Source organism: Aspergillus aculeatinus (genome assembly GCF_003184765.1).
Source record: "Aspergillus aculeatinus CBS 121060 unplaced genomic scaffold BO66scaffold_17, whole genome shotgun sequence".
Lineage (NCBI taxonomy): Eukaryota > Fungi > Ascomycota > Eurotiomycetes > Eurotiales > Aspergillaceae > Aspergillus > Aspergillus aculeatinus.
This window is the reverse complement of record NW_020291486.1, coordinates 268,700-294,294: the sequence shown is the minus strand read 5'-3', so window position 1 is coordinate 294,294 and position 25,595 is coordinate 268,700. Positions and strand designations below refer to the sequence as shown.

The 25,595-nt window shown below is 52.3% G+C and overlaps 13 protein-coding genes across 13 annotated transcripts in view; 4 read left to right on the top strand and 9 right to left on the bottom strand.

Annotated features, from left to right (window-relative positions):
• The window catches only part of BO66DRAFT_470515 (malate synthase), a 2,380-nt gene extending 1,577 nt beyond the window's left edge, over nucleotides 1-803 (top strand). Inside the window, exons 3-4 of the mRNA XM_025652796.1 lie at nucleotides 53-406; nucleotides 492-803. Coding sequence (XP_025505180.1) covers nucleotides 53-406; nucleotides 492-779 — 642 coding nt within the window. The 3' untranslated portion in view covers nucleotides 780-803. The remainder of the gene's footprint in view (nucleotides 1-52; nucleotides 407-491) is intronic.
• Nucleotides 804-1,453: 650 nt separating this feature from the next.
• Nucleotides 1,454-4,795, bottom strand: BO66DRAFT_347326 (putative RNA interference and gene silencing protein (Qde2)). The gene has a single exon (XM_025644614.1). It carries the CDS (start codon nucleotides 4,502-4,504, stop codon nucleotides 1,703-1,705), a length of 2,802 nt encoding a protein of 933 aa, XP_025505179.1. The 5' UTR covers nucleotides 4,505-4,795; the 3' UTR covers nucleotides 1,454-1,702.
• A 965-nt stretch (nucleotides 4,796-5,760) lies between these two features.
• On the bottom strand, nucleotides 5,761-6,868 carry BO66DRAFT_347324 (uncharacterized protein; the record flags this gene model as incomplete). The annotated part of the gene is made up of 2 exons (XM_025644613.1): nucleotides 6,498-6,868; nucleotides 5,761-6,421 (listed from the first exon to the last, which is right to left on the bottom strand). Coding segments are annotated over exons 1-2 (1,026 nt in total), but the record flags the coding sequence as incomplete, so codon positions are not given.
• Nucleotides 6,869-7,557: 689 nt separating this feature from the next.
• Nucleotides 7,558-10,240, bottom strand: BO66DRAFT_371805 (Zn(II)2Cys6 transcription factor; the record flags this gene model as incomplete). Its single annotated transcript, XM_025645470.1, has 9 exons — nucleotides 7,558-7,784; nucleotides 7,845-8,138; nucleotides 8,212-8,392; nucleotides 8,491-8,666; nucleotides 8,726-8,999; nucleotides 9,052-9,599; nucleotides 9,653-9,787; nucleotides 9,963-10,126; nucleotides 10,188-10,240. 9 exons carry the CDS (start codon nucleotides 10,238-10,240, stop codon nucleotides 7,558-7,560), a joined length of 2,052 nt encoding a protein of 683 aa, XP_025505177.1.
• A 431-nt stretch (nucleotides 10,241-10,671) lies between these two features.
• On the bottom strand, nucleotides 10,672-11,489 carry BO66DRAFT_371801 (2-keto-4-pentenoate hydratase; the record flags this gene model as incomplete). The annotated part of the gene is made up of 1 exon (XM_025645469.1): nucleotides 10,672-11,489. The coding sequence occupies one exon, from the start codon at nucleotides 11,487-11,489 to the stop codon at nucleotides 10,704-10,706; it is 786 nt and encodes a 261-aa protein (XP_025505176.1). The 3' UTR covers nucleotides 10,672-10,703.
• Nucleotides 11,490-13,038: 1,549 nt separating this feature from the next.
• Nucleotides 13,039-14,418, top strand: BO66DRAFT_371800 (phosphotransferase enzyme family protein; the record flags this gene model as incomplete). Its single annotated transcript, XM_025645468.1, has 2 exons — nucleotides 13,039-13,309; nucleotides 13,357-14,418. The coding sequence occupies 2 exons, from the start codon at nucleotides 13,039-13,041 to the stop codon at nucleotides 14,265-14,267; spliced, it is 1,182 nt and encodes a 393-aa protein (XP_025505175.1). The 3' UTR covers nucleotides 14,268-14,418.
• Nucleotides 14,419-15,160: 742 nt separating this feature from the next.
• On the top strand, nucleotides 15,161-15,977 carry BO66DRAFT_56175 (uncharacterized protein). Its single transcript, XM_025653406.1, has 3 exons — nucleotides 15,161-15,293; nucleotides 15,342-15,911; nucleotides 15,963-15,977. Exons 1-2 carry the CDS (start codon nucleotides 15,265-15,267, stop codon nucleotides 15,793-15,795), a joined length of 483 nt encoding a protein of 160 aa, XP_025505174.1. The 5' UTR covers nucleotides 15,161-15,264; the 3' UTR covers nucleotides 15,796-15,911; nucleotides 15,963-15,977.
• BO66DRAFT_56172 (uncharacterized protein) lies at nucleotides 15,952-16,968 on the top strand. The gene is made up of 2 exons (XM_025653405.1): nucleotides 15,952-16,153; nucleotides 16,205-16,968. Exons 1-2 carry the CDS (start codon nucleotides 16,108-16,110, stop codon nucleotides 16,768-16,770), a joined length of 612 nt encoding a protein of 203 aa, XP_025505173.1. The 5' UTR covers nucleotides 15,952-16,107; the 3' UTR covers nucleotides 16,771-16,968.
• BO66DRAFT_56185 (uncharacterized protein) lies at nucleotides 16,818-17,141 on the bottom strand. The gene has a single exon (XM_025653407.1). It carries the CDS (start codon nucleotides 17,051-17,053, stop codon nucleotides 16,865-16,867), a length of 189 nt encoding a protein of 62 aa, XP_025505172.1. The 5' UTR covers nucleotides 17,054-17,141; the 3' UTR covers nucleotides 16,818-16,864.
• Nucleotides 17,142-17,478: 337 nt separating this feature from the next.
• Nucleotides 17,479-19,889, bottom strand: BO66DRAFT_410506 (general substrate transporter; the record flags this gene model as incomplete). The annotated part of the gene is made up of 5 exons (XM_025649248.1): nucleotides 17,479-17,504; nucleotides 18,213-18,351; nucleotides 18,468-18,886; nucleotides 18,950-19,346; nucleotides 19,404-19,889. The coding sequence occupies 5 exons, from the start codon at nucleotides 19,887-19,889 to the stop codon at nucleotides 17,479-17,481; spliced, it is 1,467 nt and encodes a 488-aa protein (XP_025505171.1).
• An 896-nt stretch (nucleotides 19,890-20,785) lies between these two features.
• BO66DRAFT_470509 (alpha/beta fold hydrolase) lies at nucleotides 20,786-21,757 on the bottom strand (the record flags this gene model as incomplete). Its single annotated transcript, XM_025652795.1, has 1 exon — nucleotides 20,786-21,757. The coding sequence occupies exon 1, from the start codon at nucleotides 21,728-21,730 to the stop codon at nucleotides 20,786-20,788; it is 945 nt and encodes a 314-aa protein (XP_025505170.1). The 5' UTR covers nucleotides 21,731-21,757.
• Nucleotides 21,758-22,253: 496 nt separating this feature from the next.
• Nucleotides 22,254-22,736, bottom strand: BO66DRAFT_400514 (uncharacterized protein; the record flags this gene model as incomplete). The annotated part of the gene is made up of 1 exon (XM_025648724.1): nucleotides 22,254-22,736. One exon carries the CDS (start codon nucleotides 22,734-22,736, stop codon nucleotides 22,254-22,256), a length of 483 nt encoding a protein of 160 aa, XP_025505169.1.
• Nucleotides 22,737-23,003: 267 nt separating this feature from the next.
• BO66DRAFT_437369 (ankyrin) lies at nucleotides 23,004-24,590 on the bottom strand (the record flags this gene model as incomplete). The annotated part of the gene is made up of 1 exon (XM_025650989.1): nucleotides 23,004-24,590. The coding sequence occupies one exon, from the start codon at nucleotides 24,588-24,590 to the stop codon at nucleotides 23,004-23,006; it is 1,587 nt and encodes a 528-aa protein (XP_025505168.1).
• Nucleotides 24,591-25,595: the final 1,005 nt, after the last annotated feature.

Genomic DNA, 25,595 nt, shown 5'->3' with positions numbered 1-25,595 from the left:
TCTTAAAACAATCGAAACACACAGCGGTGGAAACATGCTAATTCCCCACCAGGGCGGCATGGCAGCTCAGATCCCGATTAAGAACGACGCGGCAGCCAACGACAAGGCGATGGAGAGCGTGCGGGCGGACAAGCTGCGGGAAGTGCGGGCGGGCCACGACGGGACTTGGGTTGCCCACCCGGCGCTGGCGGCCATCGCCTCGGACGTCTTCAACACCCACATGCCCACCCCGAACCAGCTCTTCGTGCGCCGCGAAGACGTCAATATCACCGCCAACGACCTCCTGAACACCAACGTTCCAGGCAAGATCACCGAGGAGGGCATCCGCAAGAACCTGAACATCGGCCTGTCGTACATGGAGGGCTGGCTCCGGGGTGTGGGCTGTATCCCCATCAACTTCCTCATGGTAAGCTTTTCCCCCATCCTTAACCTGTCCCCTCTCACCCCCCACCCAACCACACCCACCCAACCAATGCTAATACCCAAAATAGGAAGACGCCGCCACCGCCGAAGTCTCGCGCAGTCAACTCTGGCAATGGACGCACCACGGCATCACCACCTCCGACGGCAAGAAGGTCGACAAGGCCTACGCCCTGCGCCTGCTGCAGGAGCAGGCCGACGACCTGGCCGCCAAGGGCCCCGCCGGCAACAAGTTCCAGCAGGCCGCCCGCTACTTCGCCGGTCAGGTCACCGGCGAGGACTACGCGGACTTCCTGACCACCCTCTTGTACAACGAGATCTCCTCGGCGGGTAGTGCGTCCCCCGCGGCCAAGCTGTAGATCGGCTGGACCCGTTGTTTGGAAAAGATGGAACCGGTTATTGATTAACGCTCTTCTTATTTTCTTGTGATGTTAGCTACGGTATTATAATTTCAAACTGGACATTTTCATAACTTGAGCAGATCGTGCTAGTGTAGGAGTGTGTGGGTAAAGGATAGCCACGTCTAGAACGGATGTAGGGAGCCATCTAGCAAGAAACGACAAAGCCTCCAAGACAGCGTCCATGTCATCGCAAGAAGAATAAAGGAAAGTACTCCTGAGATCCAATTTGGTGGTCTGCAGCGCGTGTGCTAGACTACTAGGTACTTTCAACACACCGTCAGATAGAGACCTAGCTTTAGAATGGGAGCGACCACACGCTTTGCGGTGCCGCGGGCGGGTCGCACCCATTTCTAACTTGACCAGGTTAACAACTTTCGCTGCATAATGTATCTAGATGAGGGATCTATCACACTGAGGGTATTAGAGTCGCTTATTGAGTCTTCGTGTGCTTAGTACCCGACGATGCATTCAGTTGAACTAACCAGCATATTCCACAAGATAGGTTTGCTGAATGGTACAGCAAGTAGAGGGTGAAATATCAGTGTATGCCGTATACCTATGACTAAGTTACTTGGCGTAGACTAGACCAATCTACCACTATTACTGAATGACTTCTTCCTCCAGTCCACATAGGCAGGAGCAATATAATTTTTAGAAAGCAGGCACTAATCCATGTCATTCTGTGTGCAACTAAAGCCGTATCTGAATAGAAACCCGAAATATGACCAGCATATGAACCGTCTCCGTCCCACAAGACTGTACTTTCGCCACAGAGCTGCTCGCTACGACAACCGCACATTGTCACATCCAAGAAGCAACTCCTAACATCTCATGCCAAACACCACTCAACATCCCAATTGCCCCAACTTGCCAAGAGAACCTCAAATGTAGAACATCGTATCCTTGACGTTGGGATGGATGGTGACCCTGCCGCCGTCCACGGCATCAGCACCACCCCCACCACCGCCGGTGACAACGCTACCGGTCGGCGTCGCATCGTACAGATCAGACAAATAGCATCGCGCTCGCTCGCAGACCAGATCGGCATAATATGCAGGAGGGCAGATGCTCACGGCCTTGGTCGCCCGTCCGAACAGATAGCACATCTTGTGCGTGAGGTCTTCCAGGATGTCAGCTGTGTTCAGCCCTTCCTTGGGTTTCTCTCGACAGAAGATCTCGTCCCAAACAGTGAAATAGTGCGCCGGGCGAGCGGTGCCCTTAAGAGCAGTGTGAGCCTGTAGGTAGAACTCCCAGTTGCGGGCTTCCGTCACACCGCGGTCGACCACAGTGCCATTCTTAGGATTCAAGTGGCCATCGGCGTCCTCTTTACGCGTAGGATAGAAACGCGTGTGATGCCGCTTGCCCACAATCACGACCGAGATTCGTGGTAGCCCTTTGGCATGCTCTGTTGCTGGGTACAGCTGCTTGCAAGCATTCTTGAGAAGGGGTAGTTCTTCTTTGACAACCATTTCATACTGCCCTTCAGAGACTCCGTCGCGGTAGACAATAATATTGTCCGGATACTGACCCTTGTTGGTTTTAGCCCACCGGCCGAGGTGAGCTTTCAGCATCGTGTCCAACTCACTGACCCTTTCTTGGCGCGATGTTTGGATCCGAAGTTCTGCTGGCCATTGACCCAAGTAGGAATCAATCGAGGCAACCATTCCCGCAACACTTGGGGCTTTTGAGGACGACCCGGGAGAGGGGTGGGTCACATCGATACCAACAAGCATAGTCCTACCCTTGCTCACTATCCCAAGCTCTCTAGGAATCAGCTGATTCGCACCCCCGAGCTTCAGATTGACCTTCAGACCGACGTTGGCGAGGTATTGTTCGCGGCCCCTTTCGGTTGTGAAGTTTTTAACAAGCACATTCACATTGCGGACACCCTCCCGAACGTCACAGACTCGCTTCATGCAGTTATAAACTTCCGTGCTTTGGTCGGTAAGAATGCCAAGAATCATGGTAGGCTTATGAGCGGCCATCAGTCTCTTGACAGCGCCACCAATCTGATCATTCACGTCACCGCGAGCGAGAACAACGCGCTCTCCGCCTTGAGGGGGATTAGCCTGAACCCCGACCTCTCTCAGCTTCGTCACAAAATGTTCCAGGGCGGCCCCCAGTACCTCGCGCGTGGGGGCTCTAGTTGGGCTGGAGTCCAAGAAAAGCCAGCCCCAGGAACCTAAGGTTGAGCCGATTGAGAATTTGATAGACCTCATATTCCAGCTGCCACCGCTGGACAGGAGTCTCTTCTCTTTGTTGTTCGCGTCTTTGTAGAAGATCTGAGGGGCCTCAAGGATGCGGCCGGGTACTGTGATGAGTCGGGGATCTGCTTGGATACCAAACTCTTTCAAAGTAGCATTTGAAGCAGCACTGAGCCCGAGGATGCGAGTTCCATTATTCACAATCGACTGAGCGTTGACTGGCGGAACATTGACTGCGAATTTCAACATTTCCCTTGTCTGGTAGGGGCTCAGCTTGGTCTTAGCTTGCTGCCCAGGTTCGACTTTGCAGACTTCGACGGGTAAATAGCTAGGATTCTCGCGAGTCCCGACATTCATCACTGGCATTCGGGGATCTAGATTTGTCATATTGTAACGCTCGTTGAAGAAGTCCGCCACACTGATGTATCTTCCAGCCGGCGGAGGCCCCGCTGCGGCTGGCTTTTTGCCCTTCTTCTTCGAGGATGCGGACTGCTGCTGCGATGACTGTTGGCCAGCTTCGTCCAACCAGAATTTCACATCATTGGGACCGGCTCCCAGACGAGGGACCGTCGGAGGATGTAGCAGCGATGCGCCATCTCCCGTGTTAGCCAGACTAGCGATTCTCTTGAAACGTGGGATGATTACTCCCTGCTTGTTTTTGCGTTCAATGTGTGTTGCCCGGATTCTCAAGTTTTTCAAGAAACGTTGCAGGGAGTGGAACTCAAAACGGTTGGGTTGATAACTGGTTATCAAGTCCGCTAGCGCGCCCTCCTGGTAGCAGGCCGCATATTTGACTTGAACATTGACGAGCAGGCGACTAGTTGCAGCACGGACGCTCACAAAAAATCCACGAAGAGCCTCGAGCCCATCTCCGAGGTTGTAACCCTCTTTCTGACCTTGAGCAATGGCAAAGTGTCTATTGGCACCCACTGAGTAGATGTTCGGGTCGATTTTGGGCTGATGGCCCAGGACAATGTTCATGGCTTGGAGAATCTCTGGCTTTCTGTCGAACATATTTGTCGCATTGGCCGAGGTCAAGTAGTCCAAGAGATCGGACGGTTCGAGAGTGCCGGTGTGCTGGCACTTCACCCGATAGACCTTTGATGGCTCTGGATATTCATCGTCGTATTCATCCCGGTAGCGGACGTCATACGTGTGCTCATTCTCGCCTTCCTCCAGAAGCTTATCCCGGGAGATGAGAGTGGAGACGAAGTCGGTGACAACGCCATTTCGCTGCGAAGCAAAATGCTCCTCAATCAACAGTTTGATGACTTGCTTCGCCTTCTTGCCGGTAGGCCTCCTGACGGACTGGTCTTCGAGAATTTCGACGCGATGGCGGTGGAGGGTTTTGCCGATCGACTTGAGCTGAAGATAGTTGGCGAATAAGTCGACTCTCGTTCCCTTCGTACCGTAGCCGGGACGCCGGGGGTATTTGCTGTCTTTGGGCGAGGGCGGTGCCTTGACCAATGCGTTCATCATCGCATCCTCCTTCTCTTCGACCTGGGAGCTGGGTTTGAGGTCTCCGCCGGGGGAGAAGACATCCGGGCCGTTGTAGTCAGCTTTTCCGCCGCGTGGCGGGCGACCGCCACGAAATGCATCGGAACCTCTGGGACGACCACGACCCCTGCCATCGCCCCTCCCATCGTCTCCAGGACGGAAGGGAAGATCGAAAGAGCCACGGCCGCTTCCACCTCCACGACCACCACCACCTCCGCCGCCGCCGCCGCCGCCCCCACGATAACCTCCCCGACCACGGTCACCTCTGGCACGGTCACCGCCGCGACCACGGCCTCGTTGCTGCCAACCTCGAGAATCAGACATGATGGACGTGAGCTGACGCGAGGCAAATCAAAATCAGTCAGAGCAAGGCACAAGTCCTGATGGGACAGGGACGGGTACAGTACTAGAGGTCGCTGAGGAATTGTTATGTGATGAGCTGTAGCTTAGCCCCGACCGGAGAAAGTGGGCTCCACCGCTCGGGTTTGGCGCTTTGCGGTGGGTCGGGCACGTTCGTTCCCTTGGAACCGAAGGAACCGAAGGATATGACAGACGATACCCCGCTGACTTGGGCACAATGTGGTGAGAGAGGATGGTGCTGGATGACAGACGGACTCGAACAGTTGAGAGAGTAAAGGATGTTGATGATTGAGGTGAAAGAAAGATGAGGAGCGAAGACGAGATAGGTGGTGCGGGGTACGGTCTATATATCCATGAGTGAACCAAAAGTAAACAAATCGGCCGGTCTGGATCTTTGGGAGGTAACCGTCCCGTTGGACCGAGGAACTCACCGCTGGTGGTAAGCTAGTAAGTAAGAATAAAGGAAGAATAAGCTGCTGACGGAAAGCCAAACCTGGGGATAAGGATGAGGATGAGGATGAGGAGGAGGAGGATGGAAATGAGGAATAATGACGATGGTGGTGGATGAGACGGAGAGAGGTTGGAGCCTGGGTGCCTGAAGAGCGGGTGCCCAAACGGGTAACCGCTGTCATTGTACTGTACAAACAAAAAGAACAAACAACACTCACACTACAGTCTCACTGGCCACCACCAGCAAAGAATCAAGGCTACAGAGGGATGACAGCAACAAGGCCAGCTGGGAAGTTATCTTTTTCAAAATTTCAAAACTGCTGGAAAACTGGAAACTGCTAGCATCCACTCATAGTCTGAAAGAGCAGCCACGCAGACCGCCGTTCTCCAGAAGCATACACCCACAACACACCTCCCTAATCGCCAGACACCTCGACAATCTCCCCCAACATCGCCTGCAAGAACTGCACCTGCTCCACCAAGAACCCTCTGGCCTCCTGCACATCAAACGGACGCTTCCCCAACTCCCGCCGCCTCTCCGTCTGCAACCGCGCCCGGACCCGCTCCTCCAGGATCTCCATGCGGTAGCTCATGTACTGCGTATACATCTCGGACGGATCACTGATGCCGCGCACCCCGGTGAGCACGGTCTCATCGCGCACGAAGGGCGATCGCGGCCGGAAGCAGGTGACCATGCTGATCCTCTCGCGGCCGCCCAGCGCCTTGAGCGCCTGATGCTCGATGTAGCGGCCCTGCATCACCACCGCCGTGCCCATGGCGGGCCCCCGCACTTTCATGATCTCGCCCGTCGCCGTTCGCAGCGCCGTCTCCCCGCCGACCATCCCGCTGCAATCGGACAGCATCGTCACACAGACAAACGGGAAGCTGTCGTAGTGCCACGCCACCGCCGGCAGCTGGTCGGTGTCGGGCGCGTTGTCCGGCGTCAGACGGTCGTGCTCGTCGTTGATGGAGATGTTGATGTTGGCGATCTCAAAGTCCATCGATGGCACGAGGTCGACGCCGGCCACTTCGGAGATCTTGGCGATGAGTTCGGGCGAGCGCCATGCGTCGTAGGTGAAGGGGGCGAGACTGGATCGATGCGCAGTGCCTTGTTAGCTGGGCTTGTTGCATGGTGACAAACGGGTGATGCGGTGGGAAAACTCACGCCGGCCCCATTCCGCGGACCATGTTTTTGTTGAATGTTGACGAGTATTGACATTTCTCCAACACGGGCTCGCTGAAGATCTCCGCGCGCATCTGCTTGATTGCTTCCTCCGTGAACAGGGGGAATGGGTCAGTGACTGCGTTGGGCGAGATGCCGTGGCCTTCGAGGCCGATGTCTTTCATGGTGTAGATCTTTGCGGGGGACTGGAAGGCCAGGTGCTTTTCTGGGGTGAAGGGCTCTTTGGTGCTGAGTCTGGCTCCATCGATGAGACTTTGCGGTAACGCTTTGCTGGGACGAGTCGCTTTCTTCGTGGCAGGGCCGATCACGACCGGCGCCGTGGGAGGGATGAGTGCAGCTGGAGCCATGGTGTGGGATGTGATGATTGTTGTTGAGAACTTCTTGTTGATAGTCTCTCAAGGAGAGAAGATTCAGACCGAAAGACGGAATGATTTATAGAGCAGCTATACATCTATACTCTGGTCCCCAGTTGTTCAACTTGCCTCCCCGTGCCTCCATCCCGATCGCATACTTCTAATCCTCGGCTCTCGCATATCGGCTGCTTGCGATGATCATGTGTGCTAGTAGATTCCCCGCAAAGCTTCAGTGTCTGTGTTTCCGAATCATATCTCGTGATGATAATCACCATCATTGACCCCACTAAGCTATCTGAGAAAGGGTGGAACGGCTTATCGGGCCCTTCTCGGATGGTTATCACGAACCCGACCATCCGACCCGAGAGGAGGGGTTGAAGATCACGTATCCGATCCCTGCTATCGGAGGGATGTAAGTAAGAGCTTAATCTGACGAAAGCAGCTTTAATCCAATGGGCTAGTGATCCCCTATGGGCACCGTAATTTCTCTGATAAGCTATGACTGCCATGCTTAGACTCATCCCAACCCCGCCGATATCGCTATCAGAAAGCACTATAACCGTAGTCGATCAGTCCAGTAAACTAATTCACAGCGACAGGAAGTCATCTCCAGGCTCCCACACGTATCACATACAATCAAGTGATTTAGATAGTGATAGTCACAATGCTATTACCCTTCCACCTAGAAATCACCCCATCCCCGCCCCCGTATCCAGAATACTATGATACTCCTGCCTCCCAATCTGCTCCACAATTGACAGGAACTCATACGACGAGATCCCAATATTATCCAACAACTCTAGATTACTCGTAGTGGGCGTCGGAGCCGACGGGGACGACCAGAACGGGTCCTCTCCACCCGGCGCACCCGCTTCATGCCCCGGTACGATGGGCTCACCTGACTCCTTCCCCCCGGCTTCCAGTGTAGGCAACGTCTCCCCGCCTCCGGTCCCTCCGGCTGTATTCCCAGCTACACAGTCCGGTTGATGTTGCTGCTGCTGCGGAGAATTCCACAGCGAGAGCGTCAGCAACCCGCGCCGCTCGATGCGTTTCGCCAGCTCCGCGAACAGCCCCTCCAGGTAGACTAACTCCCTAGAACGGTTCTCGGCGAGTCGGTTGCCCTTGCTCGCCATCTCAGACAGAATGGAGTGGGCGTTCTGGATGCCCCGGGTGCCGTGCTCGTTTGGGTCGAGGGGGAAGAGGGCTTGCGCCATGGCAAGGTGGATGGCGGCGCTGTAGGTGAATTCGAGGTCGTAGGGGAGGAAGACTTCTACACGTCGGGGTAAGCCAATGTGGTGGGGCGATACTTTTCCCAGTAAGAACTTTGAGGGAAGGGGGCCTACCGAGCGGACTATCCTCATCCGACAGGATCTGCAGCGTCTTGGCCGCGGATTTGATCCCCGTGGCAATCAGGGCTTTCGTCGGCGCGAGGATCGTCTGCCAGTCCTCGTCGCCTTCGGTCAAAGTGTCGAGTCTTTCCTTGAGGACGGAGAGGAGGAGGGGCCGGGTGGCGACCATCACGCACTTTTGTATGGTATTAGTCGGGATAATTTCTTGTTGGACTGGATACTGCGGGCTATTCTTTTTTTCTCTCTTTCCAGAAGAAGAGGACAGGTACGAACCTGATGATACAAAAGCGTAATATGCCGCGTCCCTCGAGGCATCGTATCAATCGAGTTCTGGAATTTTCGGTAGATGATTTTCTCAATCTCCCGCGCGTGACCCGCGAGCGTCTGCAGGATTGACTTGGTTTTGTCCAAGAACGTCCCGAGCTGCGTCTTCTGGGTTTTGTAGATCGCTGGACGGGACCATCAGCCATCGTTAGAGCATCAGGAGTCAAAAAGGTCAAGAGCTCACTGGTAAGAATAAAAGACAGCAGGTGCGACAACCTCACCTGCAAGCACAGGGTCGTATCGCGTTGCGAGCACGCGCTGGGCGAGTCCAGCACTGTGGTGATATCGCTGTCGCGCGTCAACATGGGGATCCCCAGCGAGCAGGAGAAGTGTCGGTCCATGATGTAAAGTGTCCACCACAGGTTGCGGCACCGCTCGACCGTCTGAAGTCCGATCTCCTCCTCGGGAAGTTGCGTGTGTAGGCCTTCGAGCTGCGCGATGCGGATGGCTTGGCCGAGCTGTATTGTTCTTGAGATAAGTTCCCGAGGCAGAAGTAGGGAAGGATCTTACGTATACATGGGCGGACTCCCTGTGATCAATCGAGTACAGATACAGACCAGCTAGAGCCAGCACTTCAATGGCCACTAGGCTGTCCTTCCAGACGGAGGCGTGGTCCGGCATCAAGGCCATCGCGCGGATAAAGAACTTTGACCCTGGCGGCTCGGTGGTGCATTTGCAGCGGGAGGAGAGAAAGGCGTTCCCGAAGGACAAGACGAGGAGGAATTGTACGAACCACAGACGCGATGCGGCAGCTTTCTCGGCTGCGTTCCCGTGGTAGAACTCCTGAAGATGCTCGACAAAGGTGGCTTCGTCGAGAAAGCGATAGCTCTGACCGAGATGGAATTTGACAGTGTTGAACAGGTAGAGAGCGTGATCGATGGACGGTAGCCCGCTGATGTCGGGGGGGTCGTCGGGTGGGCATGATTTCAATCGGAGGACATAGATGTCCTCCCCGGAAAAATTCGGGGCGCTGTAGGGGGAGTCTAACTCGAGCTTCTCAGCTAGAAGGAGGGTGAGTCTGGCAGTAAAGGACCAGGTTGATGAGGGTGCCAGCCAAACTGCGCCATTCTTGGTTAGCTGACACCGACAGGCGGAGAGCATGGTAACTCACCCCAGTTGCGTTTGTTCCTCTGGGTGTTCTTGATGGTTCTCGAGGGGAGTGTGAATGGACTCGTCCAGATGCTGCGCGCGCCGTCGACCGTTGGATTGGACAACTCGGCAGGTCGTTGCATTCCTATGTATGGTGCTGAATCGAAATGCTGAGAAACGAGAGAAGGAGGAGTGAGCAGCACATCAGGGCAATCCTCATGGCCATCTGACACAAAAGCAAGACCTGCGGGTCGCTTGGCCCCTGCGCATTAGGTCAGTCTTATGCGCTTGCTGCGATGTTGTGAGGTTCCTCAGATTCCTCGGTTCCTCACCTGATGCCTGACTGTTTATCTCAAAGGGAGTGGTGTTGCTGGGTTGATGAGTGATTATCCTATGACCACCATCCACAAATCGACAGTTCACCATGCGTCGTTGGCAATTCCCACATGGCTGATTCCCAGAGCATTTGATTTTACTCTGCCGGCATGGGATGCACCTGTCTCGGATGTTAGTGGGAGGAGTCCGGCGGGGAGCGTGTGGGGGGCCCTGGCCCTTACGCATTGGCAGTCCTTCGGAACTTTCGGCGCTCAGTCCTACCCTCGGTCGTCATTGCAATTGATGGCCGTGCAACTATCATCTATAATGTGCAGGAGTTCGCAAGCTCGGCTTGGGGCGATGGCATGATCAAAGGAGATAAAAAGAACAGTTGGCAGAGCCGAAGGCGACACTGGCAATGGCGGGGAACGACGGGTGGCTGCTGGTTGACTCCATCCCCGCAGATAACTAGTTAACTTGGTGGCAGGATAAGGCCGATAAGTGCTCAAGTAGGGCTAGTGCTCGCTTTTAGCGTTGATCTCGATACGAGAGATCTTCTCCTATCATCCCAATCAAGAAAGTCTGGTGAGAGCCGAGGAACCCGGCTCACTCTATTTGCTGCACCAACCATAACAAATGTATGTACTAGGTACCTGGTACTTGTGAATGATTTAATGTAGGGTTGATACTGAGCAAATCCAGAAGAAATCGAATTTCATCTATCTGCCCCGCCTTGACTACCCAAAGACCAAACACGCTCACGCGACGTCAAACTCGATAGTGCCCCACTCCTCAAAAGTACACCTCCACTTCCCGGGCTTATTCATCGGCACGGCCTGGAGACAACTGCCAGGTAGAATCACCTGGCCGGCTTGAAATTCAATATCGTACGCAGCCAGTCGATTCACCAACCAGGCCACTGCCGACAGGGGATTACCCAGCACATTCCCCGTGTTTCCATCCATCACCTCCCGACCATTAAACTGGAGCGTACCCCGCACATCCCGCAGACTCTTTAGATCTGTGAGCTTCCGGGGAGTGCCGCCGAGAATGACATTGGCAGTGGAGCCGTTGTCAGCCAGAGTGTCGGGCAGATCGATCGCCCAATTCTCCACCCGAGAGTCGATGATCTCGATGGCAGGTATAGCATAGTCAATGGCGTTGATCACATCGGCTACCGTCACGTTGGGACCGCGGAGCGAGCTGCGCAGCACAAAAGCAGGCTCCAGCTCCACGTAGGGCTTGATATAGTGGTCGAGATGAACGGTAGTGCTCTCGTAGAGAAAGGTGCTGGCCAGAAGGAAGCCGTAGTCTGGTTGATCGAGGCCAAATGCGTCCTGCATGACCTTGGCTATGTTTCCGAGCTTGTAACCGACCAAGCGATCACCGTTGCTGACGGCGTGCTTGACATTCAGTCGCTGCACCTCGAAAGCCGAGTCCGCGTCAAGAGCGGGCCAGGTCTTGGTGGGTGGTGTGATGGGGGCTCGATTGTCGCGCGCGGTGCGCAGGGCCAGCGCCACTTCTTGTAATTCGTTCGTTTGCATGGTGTTTGTGTATTGTCCGAATTGCAAATGGTATCAAAAATGCGAAGATTTTGTGAAGAGGATGCAGTAGTGCGCGTGGACTCTCTTCTTCAGATGCTGATCGGATATCATGGTAGCCATCGTTGGTCTTATACTAATTCGCAGCTAGTCAAGAATTCACCTCGGACTACATTGAGATACAAAAGGACATGTTGATAACTGCCGGGTACCTTCAGCCCTCGGCTTGAGGCAATGGTTCAAGCCATTAACTAGTAGCCGTGATCCGATCCGACAAACGGATAGACCCGACCTCGGATAGCGGAGGTCTCATCATCCTCAGCACTCCATACTGTAAACCCTCGTTATAACGATAGAATTGGTGAGGCCCCTTGGAATCGTTGTATAGTAGATATCGCTGTATTGAACCGGTATAAACGGTATATACAAGTGACATCTCTTATATAATATATTCCCAATACTCAAGATTTTTGTATGGGTAGATAAATGACAATCCCGATTATCGCGATAAAGCGACACAGCAATTTTTGTATAGTAGAACTAAGTTTCTTGTTCGGCACAATCGTTGTCGATCGATAATCGTTATAATGCGTATCTTTATAACGAGGGTTTACAGTACAGTCTAGGAATTGTCTGCTCCGGCCAGCCGAGACTCGCTACTGGCCTACAGAGATGGAGGTTGCATGCTTAGCCTGGGCTGTCCACAAACTGAGGACTAGAGAAGAGAGCGCCCTAGTATCATTATCTACGATTGTCTTCAACGACCATGCATCTACCGTCGGGCTCTGTACCCATAGCTCCTTGGATAATACTCTCGCGGTCAAAAGGCTCGATCTGCAACTTGGCCCTGCATCTCAGTACATGGAGCAAAATGCATGCATACTGCATACATTGAATGTGACCGAACTGTCTGTTTATCGATGACTAAGCACGTTTCCCCCCCTTGACGCGCAAACCGCAACAGTTTAACTCTTCCATCAACGAACCGGCTTCAGCATGATCGAAATGAAGGTGGTATCATCGACATGGCGTCCGTATCCGGCCACTCGATCCATTTCCCTTTGTAGGTGTGTCGTGTCCTGTTCAACGGTCACCTCCCGAAAGGTTTCAACGATGAACAACAATGGCCGACTATTCGAATACACATCTGGTCGATGGATGTGAGTTGCCCAACGAGGCCTTCTACTTCCCAGCTTTGATAGCTTATATAGGTAGATACAACGAGAAATTCCGTTTCGCTGAGCGTCACAGAAAGTTTGATGTTGATGCATTAAAAAGCGCCGCTGCTCGATCGCTGGAGAGATCGGACACAAATATCAAGAGTCTATCGAAGCTGGCAGAAGGAGGCTTCAATCGTGTCCTACAGATCACCATGCTTGATGATACTCAGTTCCTTGCCCGATTGCCATATCCCTCAACTAGACCAAGGCAATTGGCAGTCGCTAGCGAGGTGGCGACCCTGGCTCTCCTTCGGGGTTATGGTATTCCGGTGCCCCATGTGTACGCATACTCTACAGATGCTAACAATCCTGTTGGCTCTGAGTATATTATCATGGAGAAGCTACCAGGAAGACCACTTGGTGATCGGTGGTTCGATCTATCTGATCGCGAGCGTCTAAAGGTGCTTCTGCAGCTTGTTCAGCTGGAAGCAAAGGTTCATGCTATTGAGCTTCCTGCAAGCGGAAGCATATACTATGCCAACGACCTGCCATTGGACTCACCCCGCGTTGTCATCCCAGACTCGGATTTCTGCATCGGTCCTAGTACAGCTCTTGAATGGTGGTTCGCAGAGCGTGCCTCGCTCCGCACTGATCGCGGCCCTTGTAAGTGCCTCTTATGCCAGCTTGCCTCCCTCCTGACCATGTACTAGGTAAGGACCCAATCGATGTTCTCCGAAATCCTGCATTGAAAGAACTGGCCTGGCTGCGTGCAAATGGCCGGTCGCGCTTCCCATTTGAACGTGCATATCGCGAATTCACGAATTACCGATTGTCTGATCCCAGTGAGCATATTGCGTCGCTGGAATTCTACCTCAAGATTGCTCCTGAACTGCTTCCACCGAACGAATTCTTACGACCTGTCCTTCGCCACCCTGATCTTCAGCCGAACAACATTTTTGTCTCCGACGATCTCGAGATTGTCGGATTGATTGACTGGCAACACGCATCTGTGCTGCCAGTCTTTCTCGCTGCCGGGATCCCGAAATTCCTTCAGAACTACGATGACCCTGAATCGCTTAATTTCCGCCCGCCTCCTACCCCGGATCTTGACGACATGGACGAGGGAGAAAAAGCCGAGGCTCTTCATGTTTTCAAGCGTCGCCATACCCACTTCTTTTACTTGGCTTTCACGCAGCGTTTCAATGGACCTCACTTCCGCGCCATGGATCAGGATACGAACATGCTTACGCGCCGCATTTTTACCCACGCAGGCGAGCCCTGGGAGGGGAATAACATCCCACTCCAGGCTGACCTTGTTCTAATCTCTAAATGCTGGCACCGATTTTCAACCAGCCCGTGTCCGATATCATTCTCGACGACCAAGGCTGATTCCATCATGCACTCACAAGGCGAGCAGGAAGAGGTTGACCTCCAACTCAAACAGATTCGCAATATCATTGGCATCGGCGTGGACGGTTGGACCCCTTTAGAAGAATATGAAGCCGCCTGTGCTCGTGCCCGTCAGGCAAAAATCGATGGCCTTGCTTCACTTGACACTGACCACGAGCGCGAAATGGCGAAGCGACACCGGCCGTTTGATGACCATGATGAGGACGAGTAGCACCATATTCCTTTCGTTGTTGGACTACTGGAGCCATGGAGGGGTATTTTACATTCGACTTTTGCTGTCATGCATGCGGGAATTCCTCTATAACACGGATGAACCCTGAATACAGATACATCGGCGAGAACACACGAGGTCCTGGTCGCCCTGTCCCTGCCCTGTTGTACCATTAGGCATTCTGACAGACCGAGGTACCGGCCGATGGCTCAAAGTTCTAGGTTTCTCGGTGAAGGAAGCTTGTACACTAAAGCAGCGAGGATTTGGAGCTAATCAACTTGTTGATTTCATTGGTTAAAGTACGTACACAGAGAGGAGGATGGTGGTGAGAAGGGCCAGCTAAGGTAATTTCTCACATCATGTGGCCGCCGCTTATAACGTTACAGGCCATCCGCGGCGACACAGGTGCCATTACTATCGTTGTCTACAGGCAGCAGTTCTAAACACTACTATGTAAGTAAGACTGTAACTGACGGTATGAATGTCTAAAAAGGGTAGCCAGTAGGCACAGGCAAAATCAACATATGGGGTAGTTAGCGTTTTTCTAAGACAATATCTATTCTTGTTAATGAGAAGGAAGTTTGTATACTCGCGCTAATGCTATTAAGCATTCAACTTTACCTCTCTGATGAAAATCAATTATGCTGCTCTAGTCCGTTGTGCTTGTAAGTTGAAGTGTAATGCGTATCACATATTTCAGCACAGACTATTTTAATCTGCAAGCGATGATTAATCTGGACCATCGGTCATCGATACTGCTAGTCGCGCTCGCTCAAGGAAATCCACGATCCTTGCCAAACTACATAATCGACATTAGTACATCATGTGATCTCACTTCGACCTCCTGGACCCCTCATTTCTGAAACCCTTCCGCATAACAAAGAAGTCCATCAGTTGTTTTTTCCAGCAGTTCCCGCCATGCGCCTATATGAAAGCAAATTAATGCTTGATGCCCGGTCGAAAGCATGCGGCGATGCTGAACAGAGTGGAATAGTCGATGTCGATGCTCTACTTTCGGACCCAAAGGTACGCTGATGCCATTTTCGGTACCGCCTAGACTGAAAAGTCACTCAGTTCATACACTCTCTTCGCGAGCTGTGGTCGCATATTCCGGGAAAGACAAGACGAAGTATCTGCTGCCGGCAAACAAAGCCTAGTCGGAGACATCGGTCGTTCGAACCTCAGAAGCCATAAAAAGCCAAATATAAGCCCCCCGCAGGAGTTCTGGGCCCGTATACCCTCTTGGATCAAGGATCCGAAGCTATTCTTTGATGAGCAAGGACTTATGCTAAGTTTGGAGGTTTCCCCTATTGCTGGGATCTACCAGTACCTTGACGGACTGGGTCTGCGGGGGAAGGTCGACATTATTCGTGCGCGCCTTGTGAAAATAGTCTTCCACCGATTGAAGGAAAGATTAGGTCTGCGATACATTCGTTCTGACAATATCGACTATTTGGTGAAAATCATTTCAAACTCGGGATTTTCGGATTTTGATCCGAGTGACATCAGACCGAAGATCGTTAGATGAATAGATCTAGGCAAGAAAATCGATGCATTCTGTCAGAGTATTGGGAGCTCTGGAGGCCACGAGAACTCCCACCTGGGCAACTTATTTTGCCTACCGAAGGACTGCCATGATGAGTTGTCAGTTACGAGGTCAAAGGTGTGTAGTAGACTTTACTAATGGGTTTGAAGCATAAGAGTCTTAGGTTTAAAAGGGCCGCAACGAAATCAACAAGTCCAACAATTCAAAGATCGTGGCATACTAGAGGTGCAGGGTAGACCTAGTCCGGATCTACTTGCGGCGAACGTATTCGATGTCTTATGGAGTAAAATTGATATGTCGACAAATGATGTTATCAAGAAATCGTCGGAGTCAACTTTAGGTAAATTATAACCTTAATTGCAAAGAATACAACTAACAAGGAATATGACAGGACGAAATCTTCAACATACGTATTGCTTTCGGTTAAATGAGCAGCAGCCCAGACAAGTCACAGACTCGAACACACCAATACCGAATAATCAAGTTCTTAGCATATCTGACGCATATGGGAGTGACGATACCCCCGAGTCTGTAACGGCCAGCGGTATATCGCCAGCGATTACCACAGCCAGGCTATTTGAAGTTCCCAATCAGTCCTACGGGCACATCGCAAATCAGCTTTCGAATGGATTCAGTTCACACAATGGACAATCCTTAAATGATATAGAAAACATTGTCAATGTCTACGACATGATTCAGCCAATTTTGCCCGTCCAAGCCTTCCATTCTTTCAGCGAGCAGGACCGCGGAAGTATGGGAAACATGGTGAACGTGCATGATATGCTGCAACCAATCGTTCCGACGCAAGACTACGGCTCTATCCGTGGCGATGTTCACCACGAACCATTCCTCCAACTCTCATATGGTAGATCTATTATTCTGACTCAAAACTTCACTTATTATATTCGTCCTTCGAGAACTTCACCTCTCCATCATGATACCAATTACCGGAGGTGATGCGATCTCCGTCTTTAGTAAAAATTTGCCCAGAGACACGAAGCTTAGGGTCTTTCAGCGATGGATGTTCTCGGCCACTACCGGCGAGGAAGACTCAGCTGAGGCTTTGTAGGAAGGAAAGAAGATTTTTATATGCGACTTCGATTTTCTCGGCTTTACTCTTGAGTTTTGGATTGTCTTCAACTGATTTCATGATTATATCATCGTACTTTGCGACCCGCTCGGTATTTTTCCAGATGATCTGGAGTAATGATCGCGCGGGGGTAGAGAACGTACGTGACATTCTTGGGGTTTCTTTTCTTCTGAGCAGAAGTAAAATTGATTTTGATGAACAGAGCAAGTCGGGCAAAGAAAGCAATTTGGAGTCCCACGATGATTCTCCTTTACAGCTCAACGATTTGCCTTTATATGGTGTCAGAATTTGTTGGAGATAAGAGACCGAGAAGCAAAAGTTGCTTCTTATGCTGGCACCTGAGGTAGCTCAAGGTCCATGCTGCAACATGTACATAGCTTTATGAGAGCAGCATTGACATCTTCTTCATGATTATTGGCTGAATGTAAAACGAATGTCCTTCTGGCCAGCCAAACCAAGTCGCTGAAAAGACAGTGCCATGGCAGAAAACTTGAGCTAAGAGGGTGAAATGGGCAATAGTCGATACAGCACTGCTGGGCAAATGGTTCATGAAATCTAGTATCACGCCTATGTAATCAATCATGAGTCTCAGTTGATTGACCTTCTTAGATCAATGCCTATTGTGGCTTCTTGATTTAGGCGTCCCTCGAATTAACATGTATGGCGCGCTCCTTTCGGACCCGCAATCTCACGAGAATACTCATTCCCAAAGTCGAGAAAAGGGGTTATGTACAGTTTCATTGTATATGAGGAACTAGTGTGTGAAGTCACAGGCGATGAACCCGCTTATTAGCGCAATAGACATGGGTCCGGAGGCATTGCAACTTTGGAAGTTGAAGTAACTACTCGGCAATCTGCTATGACGGACAAATGAATACAGTAAACCGAATCATTTTTCACCGCTATGCCCTTTTGGGAGAATCTCGTTGTTGCCAACAAGATTCTCCCAAAACGGCATAGCGGGGGGCTAACTGGAACTGGCGCTGTGGAGCTCCAGGCTGGCACCTCGCGAACCTCTTTTAGACAATTTTAATCTTCAGCCAACGCGCCATCTTCCAGCAACTTGAATAGCATGCCACAACCTCCAAGTGAACTATCTAACTACACATCCTACATCCTTCTCTGGTTTGTGAGGGATTTAGGTACGCGAGGTTGAAGCTTGCCTCTGCCAACGCTTACAATGGCACCAGAAGAAACGCAGAACAATGCTACTATACAGTGAGCGGTCAATAATCTTTCCTTGCAATGTAACAGCATCGCCTACTTCTTCAGACGACCAGAAGAGAGAGAGATCAAGAGATCAACCGACTGGTCTCCTCCAACTTCTGCCCCCTCGTCTCCGGCAACAGGAACACCCCCCACAGGAGACCCAGTAGCGCCACCACGAAGAAGAACCAGAAGGTGCCCTTCGGCTGCAGCGCATCCGCCAGCATCATCGTCGGGACAGCCTGGTAATTTGCTTCAGTCAGCCAAACTATCCTCTCTACAACCAACCCCGGCTCACCAGCGGAGGCGATAGCCAACATCTTTTACAGGTCCACCAACAGCAAATGAAGCAACATACCTTGGTAAGAGCAAACCGGTTCGCATAATGCACACACATCAGCAGACTCGTTCCCAGCGTGCGGACCGCCGTAGGCAGCATCTCCGCCGTGATCAGGTACTGGATCGAGTTCCAGCCAAAGGCGTACCCGACGCCTGTGATATAGATGGCGGCGATGGCGGCGATGGCCGCGCGATGAGCGGACGCGCTACCGTCTGTTCCGGAGGGTAGCGCGGTGAGGTAGATGGCCACATACAGCAGGGCGAGTACCTGCAGGGCAATCCCCAGCGTGAGGCAGCGTTTACGGCCGAGGCTGTCAAGAAACAGTACGGCGCAGAGGAGGGCGGAGCCCAGTTTCACGGCGCCGAAGATGGCGGTCTTGAAGAGTTTCTCCGAGGAGCCGGTCATGCCAAGGAGGGAGAAGAACTTGGGGGCGTATGCTGTGGAAAGGTGTCAGTTGCTGAATAGTTGATAGGGATGGAAGAGGGAGAGGGGGTTCAGACTTGTGATCGCGTTGGTGCCGGACCATTGACTCAAGAGTTGGGCTGAGAGCAGGAACAGAAAGCGTTTGCGGTTGGCTGACTGGCCGAACAAAAGTTTCCATGAGGTCAGCAAAGATCGTCCGAGATTCTTAGAGGTATTGTGTGCTGTCTGCTGCAGGATGGATTCGATCTCGTCCTGGATCTCGGGGCTGTCTTCGGGGAGGGTTCGCAGTCGACTTAGGGATCGTGTGGCCCGGTCGGTGTGCTGCTTCTGGCATAGATAGCGGGGGCTTTCGACACAGCCGATGGACACAATGAGAATGAACCCGGCCATCATTATCTGACTCGACTGCGGAATGATCCATTGCTGGTTGTTATTGTTGGCGATATGCAGTGATGCGCCGTACCCAGCAAAATACTACAGCCCGTCAGTTAGCAACCGGCTGACCACCGCCGACGAACCTCCGCAACTCACCCCTATCAAAACACCCACATACTCCGAAGCAGCATACACACCCACCATCATACCCCGCCACGAGGCCGGTGCAATCTCAGCAAGATAAATGGGCCCGATAATGCCAGCTTGGCCAATCCCCAGCCCCACGATGAAGCGACCCGCCAGCAGCTGGCCATAGTTACCCGATGACGAGATCACTAGCGCCACTCCCACGATCCACAGCACGCACAACTGCCGCATCATCCACAGCGGGCTCACTCTATCGCTCAGCAAAAAGGCTAGCACTGCTGCGGGTAAGCAGCCGAGGTTCACCATGGACGTGATGTTAGACAACCGGTTGGCTTGCTCAGCTGCACTGAGGTTGCTGGCATGAAGCTTAAACTCCTGAATGAAAGACGGCAGGTCCACAGTGGTCGCAATCAGACCTTCGTCCAGCCCTTTGGCAGATCCCAGCAGGCCGAAGCCGATCATGGCGCAGATGATTTGGGGGGCAAAGCATCGCATGGTGATGGAGTGAATGGCGCTTCCATAGCACAATCTGTGCTTGACGAGGGCTCAGATGTTTCTGGGTGTTACTCTCATTTTGCAAGAATACTTTCCTGGTTTATAGGGAATTTGAAAGATACCAAGGTCCCCTGCTCCAGTGCACCGGACAGGTTTTCGGCTTATTGTGGAAGGTCTCCGGGGTGGGTACCCCCAGACATCCTCCACTACGGGACAAGTGCGACTGCGAGTTCTCCGCGCCAGTTACACTGCTTCCCCCTCAGCACATCGTAGAAACCTCGTCATGTGGAGGATGTCAGTCAGGTCAAGCAATGTCTATTGAAGATTTTCGAAGACTTGTAAAGCTGCGTGTGCGAGTGGAGCGACAGACGCGTTGGAAGACTGCATGATAGCTATTCTGAGGCTATCATAGTGGATTCGTCTGGAAGCCAGAACATACATTTCAAATGAAATTGGCCAATGCAATCAACACAATGAGGTGGTGGCCTAGCTTAGCTAAGAATCTGCGCATGCGAGGGACGGTCAGCCCTATAGGGCTGGACAAGGCACGGAGTGGGGCTGCACAGGCCAAGCTCTCGGATCGAACGGCAGGCAGCCAGACTCCGGCTGTTTCTGCAGCTGGACAATGCCGTGAACACCGCAGATGAGCCGAATGAGGATAAGTGTTGGCAGTTACTAGCGCAGCGCACGATCCCCACGCCCTTGGTGCATATGGTGTGCCTTCTAGCGACCAGGGATGGTTGATCCTGGTTTTCTCCTCAACACCCTCAACATGTGTCTACCTAGTTGCAACTAACACAAAACTTGATAAACTCAACGTATACGTATAACAAGCCATAAAACAACGAGCAATTCACCCCTCAGCCCAGATCCAAACCCCGGAAGCAAAATACGTACTACCCCCGCACCTCATTCAACCACCACCCCAGCTCAACCCCCAACCTCCCCGGCTGATCATACATCACCAAATGGCCCGCCCCCTCAATCAACACCAGCTCCCTCGCATTCAGCCTGTCCCTCAACCTCCCCGCCGTTTCCACGGGAATCCACCGATCCTCCACCCCCCAAACCACCAACACAGGCATATTGGCGCCAACCTCGCCATATCGCCCCTCCACCGCCTCCGTACTCCGATAATTCGCCTGCACCATCTGCCTCACAAACCCCTTCCGCCCTCCCTGTCCCCTTCTCACCCACGGCTCCTTCAACATCTCCATCCTCTCCTTGCTTAGTTCAGTAAACGCCGCATCCCGGATATACGCCTCCACAATCCCCTCAAACACCGGCCCAGTCAACGCTTCAAACACCGGCTGGTTCTCAGCTACCAGCTTAAAGAGAGGCTGTCCGAACGGCCCCAGCGCCACGACATTGATCAAACACAGACTTGCATATTGAAGTCCATGTAGCAGATGTGCACGCAGACTCATCAACCCCCCGTGGTCGTGGGCGATCACATGTGCGCGTCTTTGGTAGACGGGCGGCCAGATTTGGGACCAGTGGGTGTACAGCGCGGCGAAGATGGCGGTTTGGTCGGATAGGTCGGCGTCTAGCGCGATGGTTTTGGTGGTTTCAGGGTTGTGTTGGTGGGAGGGGAGCGGCGTGCCGAGCGGGCTGTGGCCGAAGCCGGGGTTGTCGAAGAGGTGGACGTGGAAGGTGCGGGCGAGGGTGAGGGCGTAGTCGTGCCAGACGGCGGAGGACCAGGGGGTGCCGTGGATGAAGATTAGGGGGGGATGGGAGGGGTTGCCGAGGGTGGTCCAGTGGATGGTGTGGCTGTAGGTGGTGGTGTTGTGGTGGAAGGTCTGGGGGAGGGGGATACTTTGAGGGGGAGGTGTGGAGGGCATGGTTTGTTGGTGGTGAAAGAGAGGCGGTGGATCAGGGATGAGGGGTGGGTTTGTATACTTGGGCGGGTTTTCCAGAGGGTGTGTCTTTATTTACTTTGAGAGAGTGAAGGAAAGAATAAAAGGGTGAGGCCAGCATGGAGTGAAAAGGAGTTCTGAAGGTAACGATATTTAAAGTCACCTCTTACATCAGCAGCTGGAACGTTAACCTAGGCGGAAGTACGTCAGAAATGCGGGGTTTATCGGCTGCTATGCAGGGATCCCTGCTTGTTGACAACAAGCTAGATTACACCAAGACGGTACTTTATTCGACGGTAGTCAGAAAAGCTTACAAAGATCTATACAACTCGAAATCAAACTAGATTGCTAGGTACCCGACCTTAACCCATCAAATTCACACTTAGTTGGAAACCAGCAAGGGTAAGAACAAAGCCAACCTGACCTTAAGTAAAGATAGACAACAGACATAGCAAGAATAGACCCAGCACCCTCATCTCCGACCCTTCTGACTGAATGGATTACCCCTTCACAACCCCCGTTCCTCCATATACCTCGCCCTCTGCAACCCCGCTGGGATTGACTCCTCGAAAATCACAACAGCTTCCCCGTCCTCGTCCTCTAGCCGCTGGAAATAATTGCATCCCCCCACCGCACAAGTGTAGAACAAGGCGCCGGGAAAGCACCGGCGGTCATTCTGGCTGGCTACCTGTAGACGACAGGGCAGCTGGCCCTCACAGTCACACGTGGGGTTGTCGGGGTGCACACCTCGCAGATCCGCGAAGCACGCAAAGGTTCCACAGTGGTCGCAGCGGTAGTAAGGACGTCCAGCGTTGCCGTTCTCGTTGGTCTCGGAGACAGTGTACTGGGATGTGATGGCGTTGCATCTGCGGCAGGGCGGAGGACGTGGGCGTCGGGGAGCGGTTGATGCGGTGGTGGCGGTGCGTAGGCCGGTGCTGGTCATTTGGACGGCAGAGTACTTGGTCGGTCGGTTGGGGTTGGGGTTGGGCATTCTGGGCTTGTCGGTGGTTGAGTTGATGGTCTGTTTCGGCTCTCAGGGAAGTCAGCCGTGAGATCTTAGACGTATGACTGAGGGATGATGAGATAGATGGATGATAGCTTTTTTTTGTCGGGCTGGATAGCATGAAACAAAGACGCATAATTAATGAACGAATTGCATAGTACTATCTAGCCTGAGGGGCATAATTTATCCAATCGTGGAACACAAACAATTAGGGAGCAATGGCGGAGAGTAATTCCCGATGACAGCTTTCTTCGTTCACTGGACCAGACACCCCGAGTCATAGTCATGTATACCGGTCCGCCGACCGCTGTGTCTTCTAGCAACGGCATCTGCCCTTTTAGCATACTCCCACCACATACAGATATTGAGATTATCATCCCACCAAGATGAACAGGTCTTGCAGTAGCCGGCATCTTGAACATTATTGTTCTTATCGCGTTTCAAGCCCATCTTGTTTTCGTAAGCGTCAAAGTCTGCTGGCGAATGCTCTCGATATAACGCCAACACCTTTGTCCGGCGCGCCTGAACAGCGTACCATATGGCAGTCTTGCCAGCAGTGTCTCTCAAGGTGATACTTGCGCCGGCGGAAAGGAGCAGCTGAACCTGGCTCACCCATCCATGGTAACCTGCATGCGATAGGGCTGTCACTGCCCCGTCCAGTGTGTAGTCGGGATCAGCCCCCTTGGAGAGGAAATAGCTCATCGCGCCATTGTGATGGCTAAAGGCCGCGATGACCATTGCGTCGGGGACGCTATGTTCTAATTCAGGGAACCTGTCCAAAAAGCCCTGCGCAATGCCATCCTTCCCAAGATATGCTGCACAGAGGAGGGTGTTGAAGCCAACAGCTGTGCTGAACAGGTTGAAGCCATCAGCTGTCCTGGACAGGCTACGGTCGTTGTGTCGATACTTGGAAAGGGCAAAGCATCGATCACAGGCGTCCCACATCTCATGAAATGCTCTATGTCCATGGTAGACAGTCTGAATGACGAAAGGATATCTTTCTTTGGCTTCATGACTGTCCTCTTTACAAGGAGACAAACCCCATTGAGGAAAGCTACCACGAGGAAGGCTGCCGTATAGAATAGCACCGTAGTCACACAGAAGCTCGCATATTTCCCAGTTGCTCTGGAAAACAGCCAAGCTCAGCTTGCAACTATCGTAAGAACAATGATCATTGGCCGAAACCCCGTTAGCCAGTAGAAATGAAACGCTGTCTGCATCTCTATGAAACACTGCTTGACACAATCGATGATGCAAAGAATGATTCCAGTTCGAGTCGTATCCCTTCTCGAGCAGGGCTGGCATGACAGCACTCATATTCCTTTGGTCGGCAAGATCGAAGACTGTCAGACCATCATCATTCGAGGAATCTTGATTCGCCTTTCTTGCAATCAGCTCATCAACGATGGGTTTATGGTTATGGGTCGCGGCCAGATGAAATAGCGAACAGCCCTTAGAGTCCCTGCATTCAACCTCAAAACCTCGGTTGAGAAAGAATTTGACGATCTCAAGATGGCCCTTCCTGGCGGCCACAAAAACCGGGTGGTATTTCATAGTGGGCCACCTCAGCTGTTTAGCCTCGGATTCATTAGTCGGAAAGGTGGCTCCATATTTGACGAGTTTGTTGAGTATCTCCACTTTGTCATGAGAGCTGGCCCAGCGAGAGATGTTCATGCGCAAGTCAGCCGTCGCCGTGTCTTGCTTTCCGCGTCCATAGAGTAGCGGTTCGTACACTTGCTGCAAGTGGCGGTTGGTCTGGGCTAGAGCGCCGACGTCCTCCTTTCGGGCAAGATGATCGCCAATATTAATAAGTAACTCCGGGGGTAGGGTGATGAATGACATATTGGCTCAGCTGATGGAAAGGTCCGTTAGATCTCAGAGCTCAAACAATTAGAATAGAAGGTCTCACCTTCTGAGATAGTGGATTCAAAAAAGATGATACAAAGGAGATGGACTCAGATTGGTTGGAGATTGGAGTCAGTGGAAATGTCTCGAACTGAATGAGTGGTGGAACAGAGGATCAGGGTTGTAGATGAGGAGGGAGAGATGAGGAGGGAGAGATGAAGAGGGAGGGATGAAGAGGGAGAGATGAAGAGGGAGAGATGAAGAGGGAGAGATGATGAGGGAGAGATGAGGAGGGTAAGACGAGGAGGGAGAGATGAGGAGGGAGAGGTGAAGAGGGAGAGGATTAAAGCGAGGAAGATTGGGAGGGAGATCAGGAGATGGGTGTTAGGGAAGAATAGTGTGGCAGGGGAGTTGATGAGAATGGAGAAGAGAGAGGACAGATATGTAAACAAAACCCATCTCAGGAGTGAGGGGGTGCCTAGTGTACTCTTCTCATACATTCACTGAATGGTTGTTAGGCCATCCGCCCTCAGTCTCTCGTCCTAATGCGGACATTGCGTTGACTTCAGGTCTTACTCATAAATACCCTTTATACCTTGCACAAAGATCAAGCTTTCAAGTTTTCAGCCTTGTCTCTTGCACTTCAGCACCAACCAACAACAGCGTCAAGCAAAACTCATGACCTAAGCTGTCCTTTAGCAGCAGTGGTGTGCATATGGTACATCGATAATAGCTTCATATCCAGATATTCATGATACAGTGGAACACAGCTGCACCTGGCAGACACGGGAGCATGTATGCCCGATCGACACAACATTGCACAAGTCAACATTTATCTACCTATTCGATATCACAAGTTCAATCCGGATAGCCTATATCTTCTACGCCGAGCATTACCCAAGCTAAGTCAACTACCCTTCATTTTTTTCCCACGATAATAAAGGGGATGCCGTTCTAGCCCGACGTCATGGACCCGAGACCATCAAGCTTCTTCTGATGAGA

What these genes read in the sequence shown, in the direction of transcription:
- BO66DRAFT_347326 (XM_025644614.1), bottom strand. Translation starts at nt 4,504, where the DNA reads ATGATGAACGCATTGGTCAAGGCACCGCCCTCGCCCAAAGACAGCAAA.
- BO66DRAFT_56172 (XM_025653405.1), top strand. Translation starts at nt 16,108, where the DNA reads ATGTCGACAAATGATGTTATCAAGAAATCGTCGGAGTCAACTTTAG. An exon ending in ATCGTCGGAGTCAACTTTAG is followed by an intron (nt 16,154 to 16,204) that starts GTAAATTATAAC and finishes GGAATATGACAG; the next exon opens with GACGAAATCTTCAACATACG.
- BO66DRAFT_56185 (XM_025653407.1), bottom strand. Translation starts at nt 17,053, where the DNA reads ATGTCACGTACGTTCTCTACCCCCGCGCGATCATTACTCCAGATCATC.
- BO66DRAFT_56175 (XM_025653406.1), top strand. Translation starts at nt 15,265, where the DNA reads ATGTCGATGCTCTACTTTCGGACCCAAAG. An exon ending in CTCTACTTTCGGACCCAAAG is followed by an intron (nt 15,294 to 15,341) that starts GTACGCTGATGC and finishes AAAGTCACTCAG; the next exon opens with TTCATACACTCTCTTCGCGA.